Genomic DNA, 27,508 nt, shown 5'->3' with positions numbered 1-27,508 from the left:
GTCCCGCCGGGCCGGGGGTTGTATCTTACCCCTTTCACCAGGCTCTCGGCTCTCGCACGTGTGGATGTAGTCAGGCTGTTATCCTGTGTCTTCTGGTCTCTCTTTTAGGATTAGTTGTATTTGTTGTATTTTCAAAAATATATATGTTTTTGGGAGGAGATTCCCACTGTCCTACTCACGCCGCCATGTTGGCTCTGCCTTACGGGTGCACTTTAAAAACAGACATTTATTTTTCACAGTTTTGGAGACCACAAAGTCCAAGATCAAGGTACCAGCTAATTCAGTTCCTACTGATGGCTTGCTTTCTGACTTACCACCTTGTCGCTGTCTTCTCATATGGCTGTTCTTATAAGGGTGCTAATCCCATCATAAGGGTCCTACCCTCATGACCTCCCAAAGACTCCATCTCCCAAGTACAATCACATTGGGCTTCAGCATTCAGAGGCACACAAAGTCCATGGCATTTGTCTCTGCTTTGCTGTCTCCTATCTAAGTTGACTATTGATGGGTAGTGTCACAAGCTAACAGGTGTTTCCAGTCTCTTGTGGGCCTTCCACTGGTGCCTTTCTGCACCTCTCTAGTTCTTTTTATCTCCTTACACCTTGTCCAGTTCCCAACAATAGCTATCTCAAATTTCATTCCATTCTCTCTTTTATTCTTCATAGTAGCCCTCTTGCATTCAGCAGACAACCTTAATTCTTAGTTTACTGAGATGACACAGGCTGTAGAGCAAGGGCCCCCATAATGCCCTTTCTATCTCAGGAGAGGTGGTATTCTTTACTAAGGCAAACTCCTCTATCTGATTACTCTTCTGCCCCCTAAATGTAGTTCCTGCCAAGTTCTATTTTAGAGCCTCTTCTCTGTGTGAGCATCTGCCACCTTTTTGAGGTCCATCAAATCTCACCAGGCTGTTGAGGGGACTTTGGTAATTCCTTATTGAGCATTCACTCTATGAAGTGCACAATGCATGCAGGTGCAGAGATGAAGAGTCCCCGTCTACCCCCACAACAGTTACACAGAACTGTAGATGATGCATTGAAGTAAAGAGTATTGTAGCTTCCTGTAGTTTCAGAAAAGCATGATCCGCACCGGAAGGTAGAAGGGAAAGGAGATATACCTATCATTCCACTATACTTTGCTAAAGTATACTCACTGCTAAAGTATACTTCTGTTTTCCCATAAACGTGCAAATTTACTCCATTCTTTTAAAGGCGTCACAGTATTTCTATGTATATTTAGGCAAGTCTATCAATGGACAGTTGTTTTATTATCTTTCGCTGTTATGAACTGTGGTGAACTCCCCTGAACATGTATCGTTTGCGTACAACTGCAGTATTTTGCAGTATGCAATCTTAGAAACGTTACTGTGAGTCAAGAACCTGTGCGTGCTTTGCCAAATGTCTGCTCCAAGATGGTTGGACGTGGTGCATTCACAGCAGGTTGGGATGTAAAACGTCGGGCTTGGAGCAGTCTTGGCCTCCAGGCACCAGGTGGCGCTGTGGGCACGTCTCCGCGGAAGCGGCAAGGGCCGCACTGGCCAACTTCCGGCGACAGCAGCGGAGGCGCAGCCAGGCCGAAGCGCAATCCCGGGCGGGCAGTGGGAAGCGATGCCGTATGCTAACCAGCCCACCGTGCGAATCACGGAGCTCACCGACGAGAATGTCAAGTTCATCATCGAGAATACGGATCTGGCGTAAGGCTGCGGAGGAAAGAGGCTTGCGACTCTGGAGCTCTGGGGACAAGCCCGGGCGGGACGGGGGTCGTGTCCTTCCAGAGCTGGCCCCCCGTGGCAGGGCTTTCGCCTTGGGAACCGTGGGGCGCTGGGCCGGCCTCGAGGCTGCGGCGCCCTCACACCAGTTGGTTTTCTTCCCTCAGGGTGGCCAATTCTATTCGGAGGGTCTTCATCGCTGAGGTGCCCATAATAGGTAAGCGAGCCTCGCCTCCTCGTTGCCAGGGTGACCAGTCCCCTCCGCGCCCTCTCACACAAACCTTGGGGTCCTGCCTCCGACCCTTGGTTTGGGCCGGGGGTGCGGGCGCTGGAAAAACGGCAGTGCTGCAGATTGGATCCGACCCTGTGCCCTTCGTCCAGGGCCACTTCTCGGTATCTCTACGGCTCCCACAGGCCACCGTAGTTCCACTCTCACATACGTACGCACTGCTGAAGATAACGGGCTCAGGAGTCTGCGGACTTGGGTTCCCATACTGTTTTCACTTACTAGCTCTGAATCTTGGGCAAGTTATTAAACTGTGTGTTGCAGTTTTCTGTGTAACTTTCATACACTAATAGTATGTATCAGGGTGATACCAAGGGTTAAATGAGGTAATCTCTATTAAGTGCCATGCGTTTAGTGAGTGTTAAGTACTAGTAAATGTTCTTTATGAATCTGTTCCTTCAGCCGCACTTATGGAGCAGATAAGTGTCAGGCAATGGCGCCAGGCACTGGGATTGCAAAGCTGTGTAGTATAGGGTCCTTGCCGTCACGGAGCTCACAGTGAAGCTGCAGGGGAGAGATGAATCCACAGACAACACCGATGTAAGGCAGACTTGCATCCATAATTCAGGAGAAGCATAGCTACATATACTTTCAGCGCTAGAGGAGAGAGGATCTGTTTCTGCTCTGGGGCCAGCCAACTTGCTTCAGGTATTTCACAGTTACAAATGTACCACAGGTATTTTCTGAGAGCCAGCTTAGAAAGTTTGGATTAGGAAAAGGAAATATAAGTCATAGCTGCTGCATTCATTGTGCAGACTCCTAAGAAAATAAGCAGGGGTAATGATTGGTAAACAAGAGAACGTGGTAGTTTGTCCACCACTTCCACCCCCAGTTATTTCTTCAACTCAGGTTTGCATGCTGGTCCTCCCTCTGCTTAAGCACTCCATGTTTCTGGGCCTCAGTTTCAATGAGGGAGTTGGACTTAATGATGCAGCCCTGACATTCTGAATTTAAATGTCACGTTTCCTACCTACAGAGTCAGTTCTACAAATAATATTGAGCACCTGCTACATTCTGGACCACAGTAAGGAATGCAGAAGTTAAGATTGCTAAGCATCCCACCCCAAGGAATTTTCAAAGCTTGAGGTAGAGACGAAACCTACAGAAATTTAACAGAAGGCAAAATGTGACAAGTGTCTTAAGAAAAGTCTGGACAGAGTTTTGTGAGGGAGGAGCTTACAGGGAGAGAGGAATCATATCTGTATCATGGAGGGCAGGCAAGGCTTGGTTTATGAGGCTCAGGATTTTAATCTGCACAGGAGAGAATAAGAGCATGCCAGGGGGTGTAAAGAAGAGGAGACAGAAGCTTGGCTCATAGTACTCATTTGGGTTGGTTTGAGGAAACAATAGGAAGCATAAGACAAAGCAGGTTGGGGCCTGGCTGTATCTGGTCCTCTTCTGACCTCCATTCGTGGAGTGCACACTCCTCATTTGGTAGCCCTCATTGGGCTCCTATACCAGTTGATTTATGAATTTGTATACATGCAGATATTTATTTATGAATGGTTGAATATTTAAGTGTTTTAAGTCCTTACCCTGCTATTTGCTCATTGCTAGTAGGGATTGGGTTTTATATTTATCATGCCTTGCCCATTAAAGGAATTCACTAAATTAGTTGAGTGATAATAACGTGTTAAATTGGGTAGTCTGCTCATTATATCATAAAATGGGATAATGGACTATAAGTGTGTGTTACTGCTGTGAGATTTTCCCTAACTTTTAAGTGCCAAACAGTGTGTTCTTGGATTTGGTGTTGGTGTGAATAGCAAAAGTGGGTGTGATGTGTGTGATTCTTGTTACAATGCAGATTCCTGTGCCCCACTCCAGAGTGGTGGAATCAGCATCTCTGGCAGCCTGGCCCAGGCCTCTGCTGTTTAGTAAGCCTTGGGTGATTCCTAAATCTTGAGAACTCTGCTGTAAGTCTGTAGGTGAATTTGGTAGCTAAATTGCATGTCTGCTTCCTTCATGTTTTAGCCATTGACTGGGTTCAGATTGATGCTAACTCCTCGGTCCTTCACGACGAGTTCATCGCTCACCGTCTTGGTGAGTGCTGGGTTTTGGAGGATGAAAGAGGGAGGCTGTGCCAGTGTCAGAGGAGAAAGCCTCCTCACTCCTAAGGGGAATTCTAGGTTCTTCTTGCAGGCTGGCCATTCTGACCAATTTAAAGTGCTTCTCGGTTTCTTCCAGGATTAATCCCACTCACAAGTGATGACATTGTGGACAAGCTGCAGTACTCCCGGGTATGCTTGGTGATTGGGTGGAATGTGGGGCAGGGGAAGCTGGGCCTTCAGCTCTTAGGAATTTGTCTGACACACTGCTTCCAGCTTTTAGAAAAACAACATGGCAGTGTCTGGAGCCCAAGGCAGGCATTGGTCTCTTTGGTTCTGATGGGCCTCAGCTTGCCTAGGCTTGTGGGGCAGCAGGGATCTATTCAGTCAGCCACAAGAAACGGGCATACACCTGATGTCTGTTTATATGCAGCATCTGGGGCTGTACCTTTTCAGAGTCTGATCTGTTCAGACTCGTGTTTCAGAGCTTCTCTTCCCAGGGATAGGCACCTAGGAGGCTAAAGGGGGTCAACAAAAGGTTGGGGGAGAGTTGTTGGTGAGGACAAGGAGAGGGAGTAGGAACTGGCCCACAGAGCAGTGCCTGAGGGGCTGGAGTCTGCCAGATTTGTGCCTCTCCCGTAGGTGGTGCTAGTTAAATGTGGCCCTCTTTCCCTAGGGCCATGTGTGCTCTCTGATGATACATTAACAGCCCTAGGATGAGGGAGAGAGCAGGACAAGATTTCGTTACCTGTATCCTTTCACCAGGGCTTTATTAGATAACAGCTTGAGACTATTCCTTCTTGGTGGCCTTGAATGAACCAATCCTCTAGTATTCCCAACGGCATGTCATATTTATGGTGGCTAATTTGATGTCTTGTAAATATATATATATTTAAATATTCAAGCACATTGAAAAGTATGGAGTTCATGTAACAAATTACTCTGCTCATACCAAATAATCTGCCACATTCTAACATTTTGCCATATTTGCTTCACATCTCCAGATTTTTGTTTTTAAGAAATAAAACATCACAGATATTGGTGGGAACAGTTGTAAAACCAATTGAAGAGCAGTTTGGCAATATTTTATATAAGGATATATATATCTGTGACCTAGCAGCTCCTTCCATTAGGTTTTTTCCTAGTGTTACATTTACTGAGCAAAAGAGGAAAATACAGAATAATACCCATTTACTTTCCATTTTCGGTTACCAGTTATTAATATTTTGCTACATTTGCTTTATTTTTCATACATGTTATTTTTGCTGAAACTTTTGAAAAGAAAGTTGCAGGCATCATGACACTTCGCCACTACTCCAGCATGTGTGTCTTAGGAATACAGATGTTTCCTATGTAACCACAGTTAACCATGCCAAAGAAAATTAGCATGAGTTTGTAATACCTATTTACAGTCCACGTTCAGATTTTCCTAGTTCTCCCCAAATGTCCTTTATTGTTTTTGTTTGTCTGTGGGTCCTTTATCCAGCCAAGATTCATACATTGCGTTTGGTTTTTACATTTCTTTAATATTCTTTTAATCTCAGACTCCTCTCTGTTCATCACTTTTTTTTTTTTGAGGTTGTGTACCTTGCATATTGTAATCTTCCATTATATTTTGATTCTTCCATTTCATATTTCTAAGAGTGGTTCAGTCCCAAGGGTCTAGGGGTTCTTCCCCTGTCACCTGTGTATGACCGCAGACTCTCCAGGCTTGGCCTCTAGTTCTCCATCATCCTGTGGAAAACATCAAAACTAGGTTAGATTTCCCTCACTGGTGTGAGGGGGAGAACAGATTGCTTGATTACATTCTAGTGACTCTCTCCTTGCCTGAAGTTAAAATAGCAGATAGGTCCCAGCATAGGAATTAGCTGTTTCAAGAATCAGTTGTTTTAAAGAATGGCCAACTGTTGATGACTGTTGAAGCTGGGTGATGGTTCCATTGTGGTAGGCTATTATACTCCTCTCTGCTTTTGTGAATGTATGAAATTTTCCATATGAGAAAGGTTTTTTTTGTTTTGTTTTAAAGAAATGATCACCAGTCTAAAACTTGAAAGGTACTTTTCTCTATTGTGACTGGTTCATTTTATTTTAAATGATTACATTCCTGAGCTAGTCCACTTAGGTCATAGAAGTGTGAGCCATGAAGGGTGAAAGTACGTGGGTCTCTGAGGGTCAGGGTGAGATGTTACCAGTGCATAACGCAATGGTGGCCTGGCAGCTGATGGGGGTGCGAAATAAGCATAGGTGCCAGCCTGTATGGGTTTCCCCTACTGGGAAGTGCTGGCACCTGAGCAGCTTGTCAGGCTGGTGTACCAGGCGGACATCTGACCCTTTTACAGATGAAAAACGGAACTGAGAATACGGAGCAGGATGCTCAGAATTCACCAGCTCTCCAGACTCAGTCCTGCCTCTCTCCCTTCTCCTCAGGACTGTACGTGTGAAGAGTTCTGCCCCGAGTGCTCCGTGGAGTTCACTCTCGATGTGCGGTGCAATGAAGACCAGACTCGTCACGTCACCTCTCGAGACCTCATCTCCAACAGCCCCCGGGTCATTCCAGTCAGTGCCTAAGAACATCCCCCTACCCAGGACCTTTGTTCTCCTTCTGGTTCTGAGCGGGCCACACTGGGGTGGATTCGTAAAAGTGGCTAATCTCTGTGTTACCCTCTGCCTTAACCTGAGCCTGGCCTAGAAGTGCTGACAGTTCTGGACTCTTATCAGGGTGGGCAGAAGCATTTTTGATGCTGTGTGCCCTCTTATCACTCAAGGAACCTTTTAAAGGCCATGGTACTGTTTTGGCTGAGAAGGTTGTCATAACACCATGAAATAGGGGTTGGAGTCCGGTCATCAGTACAGATTGGGTCCTAGTAGGCGCTTCCACCACCTCATTCCCAGCCATCCTGTCCTTGGTTTGACAGGTTGCAACCTGGAGGTGCTAGAAGATAATTGCCAGAAGAGGAGACTGGGAACATGAGCAGCTAATAAATGCCTCTGTTTGGGCTCCCCAGGTGACGTCCCGGAACCGAGATAATGACCCCAATGACTATGTGGAGCAGGACGGTAAGGGGCTGGCGAGAGTGTGTAGATACCTACCTGACCTGTTGCTCTGCAGGCCAGCAGGGAGGCAGATACCAGACACACCCACTTATGCTGCCTGGTCTCCTTATGGCCTTCAACGCATTTTTCCAGATGTGCATGGTCTTGCAGGGGCATTCCAGGTCAGAATTTTGGAGGACCATGGCTCTCCTGGCCCTTGACGACTCACTTCTTCCCACAGACATCCTCATCGTCAAGCTGAGAAAAGGCCAGGAGCTGAGGCTTCGTGCCTATGCCAAAAAGGGCTTTGGCAAGGAACATGCCAAGTGGAACCCCACTGCCGGGGTGGCTTTTGAATACGATCCTGACAATGCCCTGAGGCACACAGTGTACCCCAAGCCAGAGGAATGGTATGTTCCCTCTGGGAGGGAAAGCAGGCATTTAGGATGGGTGGATGTAGAAATGGCTCCTAGGAACCAAGAAGGGGCAGGTTGATTTTGGCTCAGGTGCCTGGAAAGCAGTGCTAGCACTGTGCTGACCCGTGTTCAACTTTAGGCCGAAGAGTGAGTACTCCGAGCTGGATGAGGATGAGTCACAGGCTCCCTATGACCCCAATGGCAAGCCAGAGAGGTAAGACCCCGGTCTAGCACTTGGAGGTAGTGGGTAGGACGTACGGTGTTGGCGCAGCCTCTGAGTCAGGCAGCCCTGTGCCCTCACATCCAAGTTCCTGTAAGTTGAGTAGCTGATGACTGCTAAGCCCATGCTATATGCACATCCTGGGGCAGATTACCATCCCCCCCTGGAGTCCCTGTGAGGAAGAGGGGCCCTCCAGTTAACCAAGCTGTCCCTGTTCTGATTTTCAACCCCCAAAGAAGGGTATCAACCTAGGACCAGAAATTCTGACCAGTCTTGTGATGAGGAACAGGATAATGCTGGAGCATGTGACACTGCTCACTTGATTCTCCATTTTCCCCTCAGTGTGGAATATGTCATACAGAAGTGTGAGGTGTACACAGTATCTTTGAGTTAGCTCCTTGAGGTCCTGTACAGTGCATGGGACCGCTGTTTGTAGGCAGTGGAGATCAACCCTGGGGCAGAGTCCAGTTCTTGGTGGGAAAGGAGTCAGGATGTGAGAGGGGGTGGCCAGTGGCCAGAGGTCGCGCTAGCTAGCCTGCCTTGTGGAAGGCTCACTGGACTCTTGCCTCTCAGGTTTTACTACAACGTGGAGTCCTGTGGCTCTCTGCGCCCGGAGACCATTGTCCTCTCAGCCCTCTCCGGATTGAAGAAGAAGCTGAGTGACTTACAGACCCAGCTAAGCCACGAGATCCAGAGTGATGTCCTAACCATAAACTAGCTGCAGCTCACCTGCAGTAGCAAAAAGGGGGATCTGAGCCAGCAGCTGGATTTCAGATTTCCTGAGATTCTAGTTTCTGGGGTCTGGATAGTTGCTACTCAAGCTTCTTGGTAAAGCCATCAGTACCAACTAGAAGGCAGCAGTGGGAAAAGTGAGCCCATCCCAGCCTTGCTTAGCCACGGACAGAGTCCCAGGGGGCCATGGTATTTGAGGCAGGAGTCTTTTGAGCACCACTGGCCCTGCCTGCTAATTGCCAGTAGCACTCCGCTTAACCCAGAACCTCCCCTACCCTGTTTCCTTAGTGTGCCAATAGGGGGTGGTCATAACTGCTCTGTTGAGAGCCACTGAGCTGGAGTCCCCTCCTCTCTGGTCATCTCAGCTGTGTACATCAAACCCTTTCTGACCAAAAGTTGGGATTTTCAGTTGTACGTTAGGTGTCTGCTGTTCGGGTTGAGAGCTACACTCCTTCAGGTTGCCTACAAACTCTTTCAGTCCCTGTAGTGGCATGTAGTGGGACTTCAAATTGCCAAGTGAATTTAATTGGAGAACCCTTTGAGAAGAGTGTTAGATCCTGACTGCCCCCAGCCCCATATAAACTATTTCATTCTCTATCCATCAGTTAGGAACTTCATTGCCAGTAGCCCAATTATTTAGTTCGGAGGGTTGGAGGGCAAGGTCTGTCCTTGACCCCTTTTCCCTGTAGGCCGGAACATACCCAAAGCAGTTAATTAGGCAGCCTGGCCAGAGAGGCCTGGAGAAAAGCAGAGATCCAGTACAGAAAAGGAAGGGATATTTATTAACAATAGCTGTCTTTTTAAAAGTTTTTATTTTTGGCAATAAAGAGCACAACATAATCTCCTTCATGCGTCATCGTGCCACTAGCTTAAGCCAACCAGCTCTGCTTCCCTGTCCAAGGCCTTTGGCCCCTGGGCTTCCTTCTCCAGCCCAGCTTATTCGGAGGGGGAGGTGGGGGCAGCAGCACCGGCTTCATTCCCTGGGTCAGGTTCAGAGCTGAGCTGGCTGTGGCCACCTCTCTGGCTCTAGGGCTGTGTTGGAGGGGCCTCTTTATCACCCTCCTGCCACAACTTGAACAGTGGTTATTTACAACAAGTTCTGTTCCCACAAATGAGAACCCTAAAGTATTACAAAAAAACAAAACAAAACACACGCAACCAAAGGTTTGATGTGAATAGAAAGATAGCCCTTCTGCACAGTAGTCAATAAATACCAGCACTAGAAAATCAATTGCTTTAATTGCATTTCAGCAGGGAGCCTCAGCACCATGTGGGGAGGAGGAAATGGGAAGGGCTCAGTTTCTGAGCGCTTTGGCTGGCCAGCCAGTGGCCAGACGCAGGCAGAGGGGCTCCCTCTGCTGGGGCATTGCCCACCCCTGGTCTGTGAGGCAGCAGGGATGCTCCCCACAGCAGTACACCCCAGCCTGCACTCCTGGCCCAGCCCTGGGGCAGGAAAGAGTTCGGGACTGGCCATCCTCCACCTGGTTGAGTTAACCTGCACCCCACACCCAGGGCATCTTCTCAGCCTACTAAAGCAGGAAGGGTCCTGGGCAAAAATTACATGTAAAACCAGATTTTCTCCTGAGGTGCCAACCAGATGTCACCTCTGCTTAAAACTCCCAAGTGCAAGGCTAACAAGTGGCGCAGTGTAAGTTCAGGTCCTTCCTGTGCCACTCTAGGTCCAGAGGAACTGAGAAGCCACGTGCTGTCTTAGCCCCTGGGAAAAGCCAGCAGTCAGGGTACCAGCCTTGAATTCTGACCGTCTCTCTGCTCTGGCCCTGGCAGCAGGAGGGCTGTACCATGGAGGACGGGAAATAGCTGCCCTCATATTCAGAGACAGCCTTGACTGTGACCTCGTCATGGGATTAATAAGTGTGTATGTGGTGGCAGGGAGGGACAGGGAAATCTCATTAATATAGAATATGTCATAAGCCATATATATTAAAATCATTAACAGTATATAGTCCCACGTAACTCCAGCCCCTCACACATGCTCAGGTGCTGTGGCCAGCCCTCTGTCTTGGTCCAGCCTCACCCTGTGGGCAAGGAAGGGACAGCTTGCTCCCTTTCTTGGGGCTCTTGGCCAACAGCCCCTTGAGGCTGTCCACAGTATACTGCAGTCAGCCCTGCAACAGGCAGCCCCAGTAGTCGGTGCACGCCAGCCCTTGTGTCACTGGGATGGGGTCTTGGCCTCGTTGCTGTCCCCCTGGCTGGGCTTTGGCTTTAGCAGGATGAATCTGTTGAGGAGGTCCGTCTCTGAGCTGGCCTGGGCTGCCCCATACCCCTCACCTGTGGATACAGAGGCAGGCTCAGGGCTCAGGTCCTGGTCAAAGACCCCTGCCCAGAAGGCCTAGTCCTCCTCAGACCCTGTGGCAGGTGAGTGTGAGTCTGCAGGGACTCACCGGCATAGCTGGAGGCCTCGGCGATATTCTGGGAACCTGTGATATGGTGCCAGTACGCACTGCGGGGCAGCATGGTAGTGGGCGTGCAGGGGTATGAGTAATGTTCTGTGCCCTTGTTCAGCAGCTGTGGGGCAAAGAAAGGAGTTCCTCCCATTAGTCCTGGGGCGGTGGCTTACCTCCAAACACCCTGCCTGCCTCTACTGTACACAAGCTGCAGACACCAAACTCCAGGCACCCACCCTGCCTGCCTACTAGGCTTCCCTGTACCGTGGACTGAGACGCCCACTGCCTCACCCTCACATTCTTCTCCATTTCCAGTAGGACACGCTTGTGCTGCTCAGCGATGGCCAGGGTGGCGCTGTGGACCCGCTGGTAAATCTGTTCCCCCTCCTGTGTCTGGAAGGTGTAGAGCCCTTCCCCAGCATCACACATCCTGGGGACACAGGTGGTACAGAGTGAAAGGTGGTGAGGACCCAAGCAGTGGGGTTCTCCTGCACACACTGTGGCTGCACCCCAGGCCCTCCAGAGAGCAGGCAGGCTATAGTCCAAGGGTCTGACCACACAGTTCAAACATGCTGAGCATTTTCTATTTACCAGGTGGTGATCTGAATGCTTTATAAGAACCCATTCAGTTTTCTCAAACCATTTTACAGATTAAACTGAGGCATGAAGAAGATAAGTAACTCAACCAAGATGATAAAGAAGATTATACAGAAGTCTAGGCAAACTGGTTCCAGAGTTCAAACCATGGGTTACCCAATCCTCAATATAATTCTAGGAGGTGGGTACTTTTACTATCCTCTGTTTGACAGATGAGGAAACAGACTCAGGTCCACAATCAGAGCTAGTAAGTGCCAGTACCAGCATTTGATTTGAGCCGTTTGATACTTAATAGCTGTACTGGACCTGCTTGCTATAAACCTCAATTTCTTCATCTTATAAAATGGGAATATTACATTCCCTTTTGGATTGTCATGCTGATAAATAAACTCCCAGCACATGCCTGCCAGACTGAAAGGCAGCCACCATCATGACTATGGGGGGATGGTGGGGAGACAAGGGTCCTACCTGCCAGCCTCGAAGGTAAAGCGTGTGGCATCCCGGCCATAGCGGCGCAGTGAGCAGAGGGGCCATGAGACGAGCTTCACGCGGGGGTTGTGTATGTCCCAGAGGTAGATGTTCTCGTGGGTGATCTGCAGCTTACACTCGCCATACACGTCCAGGTTGGGGCAAGGTAACAGGAAGACGTTGAAGCGATCTGGAGAGGGAGAGGATGAGCGGGTCTGGAGCTTCCCAGGGGAGACCTCCTCCCCTCCTTTTTCCCACCCCCAGTGCCAGGCCTCACCTGTCTGTTCACACTGCACCCCTGGGGCCAGGAGGTCCGGCTCTCCCAGACTGATGTCATTGAGCCGTGCTCCCAGACACTCCACAGACAGTGTCTTGTACCATTCCTCCGCCTCCAGCTCTGGAGAAAATGGTACGTCGTCACGCTGCCAGCCCAGGATCCCCCAGCAGCCCATGCCATCTGCCTCAGCCTCAGTTATCCTAGCATGCAAGGCAGGGAGAGCAAGTCCAGTGGACTCTGCCTGCCTGCCCCACCTCATCCTGGGGGCTCCCTCAAAGCCCCCCCAGCCCCCCCACATCATGCCCAGCCAAGGCCAGCCCTGCTCTACGTCTTTCCCACTGGACTGCTGGACCTCGACTAGCCCAGGGCAGGCTGAATGGAGGCCTGAAGCCCCAGCTTCTCACCGGAGTCGCAGGTGAAGGTACGTGCTGAGTCGTCGGTGAATATGATGGCCACCGCCTGCCTCTTGGTCTCCTTGGGGAGCCGCGTGACACACTTAACATTGCTGATCTCAGTCACCTGGGACAGCATCCACAAGGGACTCAGCCAGGCTGACAGCCTCCCTCTGCATCCCCCACAGTTCTGCCACCCCCAGGAGGGTGCTCTCAGACCGCCAGACTCTCAGCAAATGATTATTGCTTATGGGGGATGGGGGTGTCGGGGAGGAACTAGGGCCCAGGCCCCTAACCTTAGGGCAGCCTCGGAGGCACACTGACTTCTCATCTGGATACTTCTCCAGCCGCTGGGGCCCCTTGCTGGAGGATTTCCGGAACACTAGCCAGCACCTCCGGTAGATCTGCGGGGCAAGATGGCAGGATGATCAGGCCTCCCGGGGCTACTCCCACCCAAGATGGCCCTGAAGTTACCCCTGCCTGCTGCAGGGGGCAATGCCACACAGCTTTCCCTGAGCCCCAGCCCAGGAGAAAACCTGGGGACAGCTGACACCAGCAGTGACACCCTCCTAGGGGAGAGGTCCCCTCCTCAGATTGAAAAGGCAGTCATTTCTTGGCTGGCTCTGAAAGTTTCCATAAAGGTGCTTCTGGAGCCACCCTTTGCTATGTGCTCAGCTCTGGATAAAATTATCCATAGCCAACATTTATTGAGTGCTTCCTATGTGTACTTTTTCTTACTGGCACTCTTCATAGGGTTACTCTTGAGGTCAATTCGATTATCATCTCCACTTTATAGATAGGGAAACTGAGGCACCAAAAAGTTAAGTAAGGTATAATAAATAGGGGGAGCTGGTATTTAAAGCCGGCAGTCTAGATCTGCTGCTGATACTGGAAACCACTGCACACATTCTGCCAGAGCTCCAGTGGCACCAGTCACAGCAGAGGGAGTGCCTAAGTACAGGGCTTAGACCCTTGCCCACTCCCAGCCTGCACATCACCGCAACCCTTGTATCTATCTCAGAGCCTAGAAAGGCTCTTACTGTGGATAACACCCCCTTTCAGCAGTCGCCCTCTCTCTTCATTCTCTGACCAACCCAGGAGTGTAGGGAGCCAGGATCAGTTCCCTGTTCCAGCTGGGAAACCAGAGGTTTTCAGAGGTAAAGGGGCAGAGTCAGGAACCTGGGGTTATCCCAGAGCACCGTGCCTTCCCAGGCAAGGTTCCCTCCTTGTCCAACCACTGCCAATGACCCAGTGCCTATAAGCACCCAGATTCTCTATAGTTCATGGACTCAGGAGGGGCAAGGAGTGAGAGAGCGGGGAGCCCATCACGCTCTAGGGGCAAACTGGCTGATCAAACCCGCCAGGGGTTGGCCCCGCCACCTGCCAGGCTGCTGACTCTTCCTCCCATGGCCTCCTCCCTCCTGACTCAGGCTTTCCTCCAGCTCAAAGTCTAGCTGGGCCGTACTATTTCAGCAGGCACTCCAGAAGTCTGGCAAAGCCCACTCCCAGGATTCTCTGGTGCTCCTCTCACTGGCAAACAGGGAGACTGAGGGCTGCCCAGAATAGAGCAGGGAAGGTAAGGGAGCCTCTGGGCCACAGCCCCAAGCCACCCTCCCTCTGGCCCTGCTCTGCCATGCAGGCACCAAATCCTCAGCGGGCAGAGCTCCGGGGTGTAGTGGGTCTAGTCCCCATGTGAATCAGCCACTCAGAACCAGGCCATTTCTGGCTCCTGTCTAGGACTCCAGGAGGTGTGTCTGACCCTGCACCATGACCCTGGCTCAGCCCCTGACCTACCCCCCTAAACCACAGCAGGTCTCAGCTGGGCAGCTCCTTTAGCGCAGAGACTATTTATTCTCAGAATCCTCCCTCACATCCTGGTTGACTTGTTAACAGCTCTGCTGAACAAATGAGTGACCACATGAAGGTGAAGGGATGGGGTGAATGGATGGATGGATGAATGAATGAATGAATGAATGCACATTGCCGACCCAGATGAACCCTGCCAGGCTGGGCTTCAGGCAGCATGCAGAAGGCCTGGGGGCCTGAGTACCCTGGTTGCCTGGTTACAGGACACACTCACACACACACGCACGCACATGCACACATAGCCCTAGGGAGCATTCCCACTGCCCTCAAGAGCCCTCCTTCCCCACTTCTCACAGGTCTTTGATCAGTGCTTCAGAAACACTCTGCCACAGGGAGGAAGGTGGGAGGCAGGCCCTGGCGGGAAGGAGGGTCTGCTCCTGATCTTTCAGCCCCTCCTGCTTCCCTCTGTGGGCTGAGACAAGAATGGCTGGCCTGGGACAAGAGTGACAGAGTGACTGCAGTCCCTCATATCAGGTCTGGATGGGGGGAGCTGAATTCCCTGAGTGGGAGGGCCCCAGATTGGGCCTGGCCACACCCCAGCTCCCAACACCTCCCCCAGCTGTGCCCACCGGTCAGCCACTTGGGTTCCCAGGTCTGAGCCCAAGTGGTTTGCCTTTCTGACAAGCTCTGCCCTGAACAGGGCCTCAGTCAACTCGTCCCAGGGACCTGCTAGGTCCAGACCCATAGGAGGGAGGAGCCATACTAGAAGCTGGGCCCCTACCCCTCTGCCTCCCCACCTCAGCCTCAGCTTCTCTCCTTGTTATACACTCCAGGTGGGCTCCAACCCTCTCTCAGGGCAAGAGCCAAGTGGCTGATGGCCACCAGGGCCCGGTCTCCTTGTCTCAGGTTGCGATACAAATTCAAATCCAGTTAGGACTCCAAACATGTCCACCAGCTCAGCTGCTGCCCCCTACCTGGACAGAACCGACCCTGACAGGGGCCACAGGATGGGAAGGAGGGACAAGAACCACCCCTTTTTAAGGCCAGCCTTAGCTCCTGTCTGGTACCCAGGCAGGAGTGTCACATCAGAGCCCTGATCTTCCCCAACCCAACTCAAGCTAAGCCAGGAAGCCTACAGCAGTCAAATTGCACCCCCATCAAGGCACTGGGGGAGGGGAGGGCGGGACTGAAAGGAGACCCAGGTAAAACACAAGACTTGGGCCACCTGAGCCAGCAGGGTTTCCTTCCTTCTGGGGAGGGGCAGCTGGCTGACCCCTCACTGGAGGTGAGGAAGGGTCAACAAGGGAATAGAGTCAGCTCTCGGACAACTTCAGCAATATTAACTTGGTCCCTGGGGCCCCTATTCATGCTTTCTGGGGGACACCAGTAGGAGGGAAAAGGGTGTATGCCCAGGAGAGGTATGACTGAGGCCTCATCTCCAAAAACTGTCCAAGCCCCCAGCTCGGGCCATGTACCAAGCAAGCAGGAGCCCCCGCCAACAACTTGGAGGAAAGCAGCCTGCCCCAAGTTGCCATTCATAAACCACAGAAACAGCTTCTGCACCCCTCACACCAGTGCCCTTCCCCCACACCAAACACTCTCCTTTTCAAAGTAAAAGCACCCACCAAAGATAAATAATAAATACCCCTTACATAGAAGCAATGGGAAGCAGAGCGATAAGGTAGTTGAAAGAGGCCAGCAGAGAGGAGGAGGGAGAGGGGGAGGCGACAGCGAGGAGAGGAGGCAGGAGGAAGTGAGGAGCTGGGTCTAGGCTTAGATACAGCCCAGTATTTCCAGCGGCTCCTGCTGCTGCCCTGTTGACAACTTCGACAATAGCAGGGGAGCCGCCTGCCCCTCTGCGGCCACCACTGGCCTGCTGCTGGGATGCCAGCAGCCCTAAGGGGTGGGGGCTGCAGCAGGCAGGGCTGGACCCAGGGACCTGCCAGGCAGCCCACTGGCAAGGAGCCTCAAAATCACAGATGCATGATGTTGGGCCACAGGCGGGCAGCCGTGCACCTAGACACACAAGGCTCCAGACCAGGTCCTGGGGCATCCGTCCTGTGGCAGGGCGGACGGTCCCTTGGAGGGTGGCTCACCCCGAGCTTCCTGCTCTTCATCTTCACGTAGCCTTGCTTGACGATGTCATTGAAATTGGTCGCCATGGTTTCCCCACTGCCTTTGGGGCTCAGGCCTGGCCGAGGCGAGGAGGAAGGATGGCCAGGTGGCCTCGGTTTCCGGGCTCCGCCAATCACCTGTTCCAGACACTCTGTGGGGCTGCCCAGCCGGCTGCTCCTCACCTCGCCCGCCTCAGCATTGTTCTAGTGGCTCTTTTGCCCGGCGCCTGCTGGAAGTACAAATGACAGGGAGATTAGACAGTGACATCTTTCTCTTTCCCTGGCTGTCTCCCTCTTTTTTCCTTCCTCTTCCCACACTCCTCCCTTCCTCCCTCCCTCCCTCAGCCCGCCCTTCTTCCTTCCCTTCCCTCCCCTCCCCACCCCAGGACGGCAGAACCATTCAGGAAAACCTAGGTGGAGGCAGCAGCAAGGAAAATGGTCCAGCCCAGTCCCCTCCCTCCCGGCTGGGGCTGGCAGTTAACCCCTTCCTGGGAGGACTGACACTGGCTCCCACTCTGGAGGTGGGGGCCCGGGGAGGGAGGTGGCTCTGAAGCAGAAGTCTGGCCCTGTCTCCTGTTACAACTTGGGGGTCCACTTGCCCAGGGCAAGGCCTCCTCCCTGTGTGCAGGAGCCCCACAGGAGAGCCTTCCCAGAGTTGGGGAGTCCCCAGGGGACAGCACAGTCTGGTGTCTGAGTGAATCTCACACTCCCCGAGGTTGACAATCTGCTTTTCAGTCTCAGCACACCCCCAAAGCCTCTGTCCCACCCCATCCTATACCTGGTTCTCTCCACCTCCACAAGGGAGGCTGAGAATCAAGCCCCCTCAGGCCCTGCTCCCAGCCCCTGGAGCTCTTCTACCCTGGAGTTCCTCTGGGTGCTGCTTCCTGGGTGGGAGGGCAGAGTCCAGAGGGGCGGACCCCCAGATAAGTCTGAGGAATGTGCCGGACCAGCTGGAGGTGGCTGCTGTGGAAGCTCACGCCTCCCCCTGGCCCTGGTGCTGGGAAGACCAGGCTGCTCTGTGAGGATGCCAGGTCTGGCCAGGCCATGCAGCGCTCCTATGTCCTAAGCATGAGCAGGGAGACTTAGCAATCACCTGGCCTGGGGCAGAGGACACAGCCAGACGACAGGGAGGGGCACCAAGGGGAAGTCAGTTGGCACAGGAAATGAGGGTACCAGCAGGGGCCACTCAGAATCAGGCAAATAAACAGATAATGAAGACTCAGACTCAGAAGGGGGTTTCTCAGCAATGACCCAGTCTACTAACACCCATTTCACAGATGGAGAAAAGAAAGTTGCTCGGAGAGGATAGCAGCATGGCTAAGGTCATACAAGTCTGGGACACAGCCGCAGATGAAGGAGGAGTTCGAGAGTGGGTGATGGAGGCAGGCTTGCGGGTGGAATGTTCTGCAACCACCTCTGGCTGCCTGCCACCACCTAAGCCATCTCCACCATCCAGGCCCAGAGGCAGGGCTGTGCCAGCAACACGGCCCCCCAGTGTCTCCAGGATTGCTGGGTGGGAATGGAGCATTTCTTGGGTCAGCTGGGCACCTATGCTGCCAGGATGGAGCCCTGGGGCAGGCATGCTACTGGATCTGCCAGCAGCATGGCAGTAATTAATCTTCTGGAGGCCTGTCTGTTGAGTCCCTAACAAGGAATAGATGGGACTACTCCAGGGGCACTTGCAAACAAGGGGAGAGGCAGAGAGGGCATTGCTTCCCTATCCCACCTGCACCCTGACAGCCTTTCCAGGACTCCCCTCAGATGCCTCCCTGCCCATTCACTCCCTCTCTTCCAGCCCACCTGGGGTCCAAGACCCTCCTAAATGGGACACCCAAGTGATCTGCTTTCCTCCTGTGAAATGTAGTCTGGGGTCCCCTCCCTAGCACTGACCCCAAACAGCCCTGCCTCACCTGGGTGCTGGCACTCAGAGATGGGTATATTTTCCCAACCCTGTCTCTACCGCCTGCCCCTGGGGCTGCCTTGCCTCCACAGCAAGGACCAGCTCCGTAAAATTCCCCTCTACATGAGAGCAGACCGGCCACTGGCTGTGGCCCACATCATGGAAGGCCCCTTTGAGAACATACCTACAAGAAAACAAGAGGCCCCTGGATTCATTCAAGGCAGTCCAGGATGTGGCACAGCCAGGAAGGTGAATCCAGCTGAACCAGATGGTTCTGGGCAAGCCCTTTAACTTCTCTGTGCCTTAGTTTCTCCAACAGGATGGGGGGAAAAAATGAGGCTAAATCTCCCTACTTTAAATGAAGAAATAAATCGTTGAGACATCTGCCTGCCCATTTTGGACCCAGAGCTTCTGCCTCAAAAGCAAGGCCTTCTTTTATTTCAACAGCTACTGCCCAGACAAGGGCTGTGAAACCACCATAACCCAGCCTCCTGCCAGCCCAATGCAGACCTCCCCTTCATGGCTCCACCAGTTACCTTCCCAGTGGGTTGCCAAGCTCTCAAGAGCGCCCCTATCATATCTGTTCATAGGTCCACACTCCTCCCCATATCCCAGGGTCTAGGATCAGCCCCGCAGACATAAACCAGCAGAAGAGCAACCTTCCACTGGAAGTCTGGGTGGCAAGAGGCCTGGCAGCTCACTCTGGCCCCAAGTCCCAGGGACTCCTGGCCATACTCAGTCCCTAATAAAGTTTGCAAGAACAAGACCCTGCCTGGTACCCAAAGTGGTACAGCAAAGGGGAGTTGAGGAGGTAGGGAGAGAGGGGGAAGGGCCAACAGACAGGCCCACAGATTTGACAGGCAATAGGATCAGGTGTGCGTCGGGGGGGACCCAGAATCAACCCATTCCCCAGACATTCCGTAGAGTGTTAAGCTGGAGAGGTGGCTCCTGGCTGAGCTTGTGCAGGCCCAATGGAGCCTCAAGGAGTGGAGCCCAGCAGAGCTCAACGGGGCCAGGAACTGAGCAGAGGCGGTCCCTGCTCTGTGGCCCACAGGGCCACTTTCCCCATTGCTCCTATGGCACCCCCAGTTCTGCCTCTCATAAGCCTGCAGCAGGGAAGAATGCCTCACTAATTCAAGAGGCCGAGGTCTCAGACTTGTGAGCTCAGCTCTGAGCACCCAAAGAAGCTAAGCAGGGTGCCCAGCAGCCCTCTCAACACTGCAGGAGGCAAGGGGCTACCCCCATTCCTCCTCCCTGCCTGGCATCAATGTCTCTGCTCAACCAGAAACAGTATCCGCCCTGAGCCAGGCACCCACAGGCTCCTTCATGCAGAAAGCAGGACTCTGAAACGCCTCTCTCCCCAGGAAGGGCAGGTGGGCTGTGGGGAGGGGGTAAGGAGACTCCCTGGTGCCCAGCAAAGGGGTGGGGCTGCCCCTGCCCCATGGGGCAGCCACTAAGCACTCCCTTCCAGCACCTGAATTCTGCCTGGAGGCTTTGGCTCCAGAACAAACGCCACTCACTGCTGTTAGCAACCAATGACTGAGCAGGTGCGGCTGCCTGCCTGGCTGGGCCTCCGCACCTATGACAAATCGGATCTTATCAGGGCTTCAAGAATAGCCCTACCTGGACATGGCCTCACAGCTCACAGGGCCTGACTGTCGCCACCCCATGGCAGCGATCCTATCAGCAGGATTGTCTCCAGCACCCAGAGATATTTCCCACCACCAGGGTCTGGCCCTCTCTCCGCCAGGGCGATTGTTATCAGGGAATGGGTATTCCCACCCCACCTGCCTCCCGCATCCACGCATGCAAATCCCCATGAGGAACCACCACCTAAACACTGCAGGTCTCATCCAAGGCAGGTGGCAAAGACAGATCAAATACCCAAAGGGGCAGAGCAGACAGTGGGAGGAGGGGACAGCTGAACAGCAAGAGTCTCCTGGGCCCTCAAGTCAGGAAAGTGGTGCTATGCCTCCACACCACCACCATTCTGTTCTCTACCCGGGTCCGCTGCCCACCCCTCCAGCTTCATCCTCGCCCTGCTCAATATGCTGGCCATGCTGGCATTCTTTCTAATCCTCATCATGCCTAACTCCCTCCCATGAAGGACCACTGCACTTGCGGTTCCCCGCCTATAACATTGTTCCTTCAGGTGATCCCAAGGTTCATTCTACCACTTCGTTCAGTTCTCAGCTCAAAGGCCACCTCCTCAGAGAAGCCCTCCCTGACCACCCTGGCCAAAGGAGCCTTGCCAGACAGCCTCTATCACAACACGTAGTTTCAGCCTTTGTCACACAGATCACTACAGGATTTTCTTGTTCTTTCGTCTGTTCATTTGCTACTGGGCCACTCTGTTTCCTCGAATGCTCTAGAATGGCAGCTCCCTGGTGCTCAGCCTTGTCTGTCTAGTTAACAGCCCCATCCAAGCACTTAGGATGGTGTCTAGCACAAAGTAGGTGCTCAATATATGGAGACCGAAAGCATAATTCTCTCCGGGATTTGCCCTCCTCACCACCACCAAAATCCACCCGGCGGGACTCCACTAAACTTCCAGAGGCATGTGAGCCGCTGCAAGCTCCCACCTCCCTGGATCCCAGGGTCTTCCCAGTGCTGTTTTGGCCAGTAAACTGTCATTCCTGGAGAACCAGTCAGGCCCCAGACCCACAGTTTGGTTCAAAGCTGCCTCAGGGGAGAAAGTGCTGCTGAGCCTGTATCCAGGCCTGACAGGGCAGCCCCACCTCTGCCGGAGCTGCTGGGTGAGGTCATGCCCAGCCCTGCTGCCCTGCCTGGAAGGGAAGACACCAGAAGCAGCCAGCACCCAGGCACAGAGAGGCAAGCACCTGGGTGGGCGGGCCAGCTTGTAGGACATATCCTGGGTGAGGTCTGGGACAGGAATGGCTTGTGCAGGAGTCACATCTCTCTGAAAGGGACAAGAAAAGAATCTGCACTAAAGACCAGCCTTTCAGTGCTGCTGTAATCCTGCCAGGCCCGTCACTGTCCTTGATTTTCAGACCCCTACTCCCCAAAGCCTCCACCCAAGTGTCCTGACAACTGCTGTGCACCCAGCGTTTGGGACAAGCAGGCTGTATGGAGGCCGTGCTCTGCCCACATCAGCCAGGTGCTCGGCCTCCGCTCCTGCCTCTTTGCGCTGACAGGAAAGCCTTTAACTGGAAGCAGGACCTTGGGGGCTCTGGGGAAAAATGGACAGGACCTCACTACAGGAGAGAGAGGTTCAAGGAAAGGAGGCAGCCGGCCATGAGTTTGAAGTTGCAGGAATAGGAACCATTTGCAGGTGGGGGTGGGCAGTTAGGGTGTAGAAAATAGTCTCTTGGAATTCAGGGGAGCTGTGAGAGCAGCAGGCCACGGGGAGCAGGAAAGTGGGTGGACGACGGGGGCTGCGATGGGCTGGGTTATGCCCCTTTGGGATGGCAGGCCCCGGGGGCAGGGAGCACAGGGGCCTGGGCTTCTCAGACAGGTAAATGTGGGACAAGGGTGAGGTCGGGTCGACCTGGCTCCCCTGGATAGAGAGCTGGGGGTAGGTGGAGCTCAAGGGATAGTTCCAGGGGCCAGGGCTGGTTTGCGGGAACGGGTCCCTGGGGCCTCCCGACATGGGAGGAAGGTCCCATGGGCTTGGAGAGTTCTGGGGTCGGAGTCGCCGGGGTCTCGCCGACTCGGACGCGGCCTGGGGGCCCCCCCTCCCCGCCTCCCGTCCCTCTAGTTACCTGAGCGCCGCGGCCCGGGCCGGGGGCGCTTGCTCGGCAGGCGGTGGCGGGGCCTCCGGGCGGGGACGCGAGGGAGGCGCGGCCGCCGGGCTCGGTCCCGGAGGGCACCCGGCTGCGCTCCTCCGCCCGCCGCGCGGCTCCCGGCGCCGCCCCCGCCGTATTCCTCCGAGCCGCGGGACACGGGCTTCCGCCCGGCCACCCCCAGCTCGCCTCCGCTAACCCCTTCTGGAGGCCCTCGGTAACCCCGGCTCAGCCCCACCGCCCCGCCCCGGAGCCCAAATCCCAGTCTCACATCGCCTCTCAGACCCTGAAAGCTGAACCCCACATTAGCTCCTAGCCTCCAAACCTAACCCCCTACCTACTGCGGAAATCACCCCCACACACCCAGCGCTCCCCAATCCCATGGGTGATTCCCAGGGCCCTCCACAGCCCTGCCTCCCCCACCTAGCAGCCTGCTGACCTCCTTCCTCCCCTGGCCTCCCCTCCACCCTCCAAACACCCAGTTCTCCTATTCTGCACCCCCTGAAACTGCCCTCAAGTCCAAGCCACATTCGCATTCATCACCCCGCAGAGCGCGAGCGCATGCACACACACACACAAACACCCCGCACTGCCCCCCTAACCCCCACTCCCTGGGGCTTGAACAGGTGCTCTGTCACTACCTTGCTGGAGTCATCAACCAAACCGCCTGCCTCCTCCCGGCTGCCCCAGGTGGGAGAGGGAAGTTGCCTAGGACCTGCCCTGGTGAACAAACTGCCTCTCCTCTCTGTTTTGCTGGTCACCCGGCAATACCAGTGTTTCCCCAAGTGTGCTCCCTGGGCCCAAGGACCAGCAACTGCATCACTTTGTAACAAATGCAAATTCCCTGCTCCACCCTAGACCCATGAAATCAGAACCTCCAGGAGGAGTGCCCAGAAATCTGTGTTTTCACAAGCTCCTGGGTAATTCTGAAGACCACTAAGCCACTGCTTTAGACCAAATAATACAAAACAACTGAAATCTTAAGAAATGAAAATGTCAAGTCCAGCCCTCTTCCAGGATTCCTCAGAGGGACAGACCTCATGCTGGACGGCAGTGCTCACCCATGGAGTCCATGCCCCTGCCTCCCAGACATGGGGCCTCAGCCTTGCCTGGGCTTGCCCAGGGGATTTCTTCCCTTGCCCTGAAAATTTCCCTGGGTGGTGAGTGTGGTGACCACCAAGTGAGCCCAGAACCTCCCAGCAGCCTCGCAGTCTGGGCCCGAGCTAACCAGCCCAACACAGTCAGTGACTGGCCTGAGCCTCAACCTCCTGACCTCCCTCCCCTTGCATCCTTCAAACTTGACCCCATCTGTTTTGCTTCAAACCACAGCCCATAAAGCCCCTAGCATCTGATCCATCACAGCAAACTGTTTTCACCACAAGAAACCTCTGGAGGACTTTTAGCCAGCAACAATTGTGCGCTTTCACAATCAAAAAGCATCTTCTTTTGAGTGGGGTTTCCCAAACTTCTTCATTCTCTCATCCTCATAATTGCCCAATCTACTCTCTGTCTGTACCATTGTCAGCTATTTTTTTAATTAAACCTTTAGTTTTGGAATACTGGAAGATTCACATGCAGTTGTAAGATGCAATACAGGAATCCATGTACCTTTTCCCAGTTTCCCCAAATGGTAACATCTTGCAAAACTAGACTACAACATCACAACCCAGATATTGATATTAAAACAGTCAAGATAGGGAGCATTTCCACAACCACAAAGATCCCTCATTATTCCCTTTTATAGCCACACCCACTTCCCTATCTCCACCCTTCCTTACCCCCTGGCAACCATGTATCTGTTCTCTATTTCTACACTTCAGTCATTTCCAGAATGTTATGTAATTGGAATAGTAAGTATGTAATCTTTGGGGAATGGCTTTTTTTTCACTCAGCATAATTCTTTGGAGCTTTATCCAAGTTGTTAAATATATCAATAGTTCATTCCTTTCATTGCCAGATAGTATGCCATGGTATGGACATACCACAGTTTGTTTATCTGTACACCAATTGAAAGATCTGGGTTTTTCCCAGTTTTTGGCTATTATGAATAAAGCTGCTATAAGCATTCATGTACAGGTTTTTGTGTGAACATAAGCCTTTATTGCTCTGAGATAAATGCTTGGGGGTGAAATTACTGGTTCACATGGAAATTTTACGTTTTGTTAAAAACCTGCCAAATTGTTCTCCAGAGCGGCTGTACCACTTTGAATTCCCACCAGCAGTGTATGATGATCCAGTTTCTTTGCATCCTTGCCAGCATTTGCTGTTGTCCCTTTCTTCTCCCTCCCTCCCTTTCCTTTCCTTTCTTTTTTTCTTTCTTTCTCTTATTAAAAACCATTCTGATATGTGTGTAATGATATGTCATTGTGATTATAATTTGCATTTCCCTAATGGCTAATATTGTTAAACATCTTTTCAAGTGCTAATTTGCCATCTGTGTATCTACTTCAGTGAAATGTTTCTTCATGCCTTTTGTGCATGTTCTAATATGCATTTTTGCTTTTTTTTGTTGTTGAGTTTTGAGAGTTCTTTATATATTCTAGATACTAGTCCTTTTTTCACTGGGTATGGAATTCTGGATTCATAGTTTTTTTCTTTCAGCACTTGAAAAATATTGTGGCCCTTCCTTTGAGCTTCAGTTTTCTGATGAGAAATCTATTGTCATTTGAGTTATTTTTTCCTCTCTATATAATAAAATGTTGTTTTTCTCCGGATGCTTCCAAGGTTTTTTTCTTTAGTTTTCAAGGGTTTAATTATGATGGGCCTCAGAGTGGCTTTCTTTGGATATTCCTTTTTAGCATTCATTCAGCTTCTTGAATCTGTAGGTTTATATCCTTCACCAAATTTGGGAAGTTTTCAACCATGATTTCTTCAAGTACTTTTTTCAACTCTGCCCTCTTTCACCTCTTCTGGGACTCTGACCTTTTGTTATCATCCCACAAGTCCCCAAGACTCTGTTCCTTTTCATTTTATTTTCAGTCTATTTTCCCCTCTGTTGTTCAAATTAGAAAATTTCTATTGTTCCATCTTCCAGCTCACTGATTTTTCTCTGTCTTCTTTATTCTCCTGCTGAATCCACCCACTGAGCTTTTATTTCTGTTACTGAATTTTTCAGTTCTAAACTTTCCATTGAGTTCTCTTTAAGCGATCTGTGTGATTGCTGAAACTTTCTATTTTTTTATTTGTTTCAAGCATATTTGTAATTGCTCATTGAAGCATTTTTATCATGGATACTTTAAAATCTTTATCAGATAATTCTAACAGCGCTGACATATCAGTGTTGGAATCTATTGGTTGTCTTCTTTTATTTGTTGGAGATCTGATTCTTAGTGTGAATGATTTTTCAAAATCTGGACACTTTCATATTATGACTTGAGATTTATTTAAGCCTTCTGTTTTAGCTGGTGTTCTCTGATACTGCTCCAGCAGGGTTACAGCCAGGTGGAGGTACAAGTCTAGGTTCTGTACTTGGCTCCTATTGACCCAGAGGCGGGCGGTGCTCCTCATTGCTGTTGGGCAGGAGTGTCCTCTACTGACACCACAGTGGGGGTGGCCTTATTGCCACTGGGCAACGGTAGAAGTCCTGACTGCCCACTAAATTACCTCTGACACATCAGAGGGGAAAAAGAGGGGCATCTCCTTACTGTCAGGTCAAGTGGAAGTCCAGGCTCCCCATGTCTGGCTCTACTGACACCACAGCAGAAGAGCCTCATTGTTGGCTGGGAAACTTGTCATCATCACCTGCTAAAGGTGGGAGTTTAAGCTCTCCATTCAGCTTTTGCTGGTGGGGATGGGACCACAGTTTTTTTCTGTGGTTTCTGGTTGGAATAGATGATTCGTATCTAAAGGTTTTCTGTCTTACCAGGGTGCCCCATTCCTGGCCCTTTGGCGAGAGAGAGCAGGCTCTTGTTGGAGCTTTTCTGTCTGTGCCCATTGGCATTTCCAGGTTTCTGCCTTCAGCTCTGAGCACACAATATGTGAGTGTGCAAAAGGAAAACCCAGGGACCTAACCACTGTGTCCTTGCTCGGGTCCCACGTTCCCTAGCCTGCCTGCCTTTTCCTCGCCACCTTTCAGAGTCTTCCTCTTTTTGTTTTACACTTAACTTCCAGGATTTTTAGTTGTACTTAGTGGGAAAAACAGAGAAAGGTAGGATTATGCTTTCTTTCCAAAAGCAGAAAGCCAACTTACTTGTAAAAAAAACATAAACATCACCCCTTCTCTGCCCTTGAACTAGGCAATACTATTCATCAAATCATAGGATGGTGCCAGATTTCCATGTATATGTATATTATGTAATACATGTGTATATATATATATAAGCTTTATTGGAGTATAATTGACATACAATAAACTTCACATACTTAAAATGTACAGTATGGTGAGTTTTGACATAGGTATGCCTATCAGCACAACCAAGGTAGTGAACATACCCGTCATTCCATAGCGTCTTCCCTCCCCCTCATTCCTCCCCCACTCCTCCCCAACCCTCCTCCATCCCCAGGCTATCATTGGTTTGCTTTCTGTCACTAAATATTAGTTTGCATTTTGTTTTTACTAATTTTATACATATATATACATTTAGTGAAATACAACAGCAATAAAAGGTATGAACTACTGATACACACAACATGGAAGAATTTCAAAATGACTATGCTGATTGAAAGAAGCCAAACAAAAACAAGTCTAAATACACACACACACACACACACACACACTATAACTTATTTAACACATGCATATATACTATATATTACATTTCAAAATATTGAACTGTTCCATTGATGTGCTAAGTAAAATTAAGCACTTGCAAAAGAGTACTCTAAAAAAACTTCCTAAGTTCCATTTTCCAAATCTGAACTCAGAAGTTGCACCCAGAAGGTGTCCATTCAACCCTGAGGTGAGGGGGCGTCTGGGGTGCTGCGGATTACCAGGAAAAGCCTGAAATGGAGACTGGGGGGCACTAATGTGGCCACTGGCAAATCATCAGGGCCCTTATGTTTCAAATAATGGATAGGATCAGGGCTGTCTCCAAATTTATGGGCGAATGTCCCACTCTGTCCTCCAGCACCAACTAGGAGAGGTTAAATGAGGGTGGTGCCAACTGGGTATAGGTCTCAGCTCATGGCCAGGGTCTCCTGTCCCAGGTTCAGCCCAATGTTGATGCTGGGGCTGGGGTCAGGGGGCAGGTTGGACAGCATCCTGGTTCTGGCTGAATTTGCTTTTTTAGGTCCTTTCAGTCCCAGACTGCTTAGTAAAAGGGCCACTGTCTTAGGACTGCTCAGCCCAGTGGGGCAGACTGATTTTATTTTCTTACATTTTCATTCTGCAGCGAATGTTCATTCTAGGTTGGGAGACTGGCTTT

General features: G+C 51.5%; 2 protein-coding genes across 4 annotated transcripts; one reads left to right on the top strand and one right to left on the bottom strand.

Moving 5' to 3' along the window:
• The first annotated feature begins 1,314 nt into the window (after window positions 1-1,314).
• On the top strand, window positions 1,315-9,287 carry POLR2C (RNA polymerase II subunit C). Of its 3 annotated transcripts, XM_036881116.2 has the most exons (9): window positions 1,344-1,693; window positions 1,876-1,925; window positions 3,969-4,037; window positions 4,182-4,234; window positions 6,470-6,598; window positions 7,048-7,099; window positions 7,317-7,485; window positions 7,631-7,705; window positions 8,285-9,287. In XM_036881116.2, the coding sequence occupies exons 1-9, from the start codon at window positions 1,608-1,610 to the stop codon at window positions 8,427-8,429; spliced, it is 828 nt and encodes a 275-aa protein (XP_036737011.1). In that variant the 5' UTR covers window positions 1,344-1,607; the 3' UTR covers window positions 8,430-9,287. The 3 variants fall into 3 exon arrangements, with proteins under 3 accessions (XP_036737012.1, XP_036737013.1, XP_036737011.1); XM_036881117.2 differs by lacking the exon at window positions 3,969-4,037 and having other exon boundaries at window positions 1,315-1,693; XM_036881118.2 differs by lacking the exon at window positions 7,631-7,705 and having other exon boundaries at window positions 1,324-1,693.
• DOK4 (docking protein 4) lies at window positions 9,239-22,249 on the bottom strand. The gene is made up of 9 exons (XM_036881111.2): window positions 22,125-22,249; window positions 16,485-16,732; window positions 12,879-12,986; window positions 12,595-12,709; window positions 12,191-12,310; window positions 11,914-12,103; window positions 11,140-11,278; window positions 10,846-10,969; window positions 9,239-10,732 (listed from the first exon to the last, which is right to left on the bottom strand). The coding sequence occupies exons 2-9, from the start codon at window positions 16,548-16,550 to the stop codon at window positions 10,614-10,616; spliced, it is 981 nt and encodes a 326-aa protein (XP_036737006.1). The 5' UTR covers window positions 16,551-16,732; window positions 22,125-22,249; the 3' UTR covers window positions 9,239-10,613.
• Window positions 22,250-27,508: the final 5,259 nt, after the last annotated feature.

This window comes from Manis pentadactyla, chromosome 15 (assembly GCF_030020395.1).
Source record: "Manis pentadactyla isolate mManPen7 chromosome 15, mManPen7.hap1, whole genome shotgun sequence".
NCBI classification, from domain to species: domain Eukaryota; kingdom Metazoa; phylum Chordata; class Mammalia; order Pholidota; family Manidae; genus Manis; species Manis pentadactyla.
Note: the sequence above shows the minus strand (reverse complement) of the source record. Positions and strands in the feature narration are given on the sequence as shown.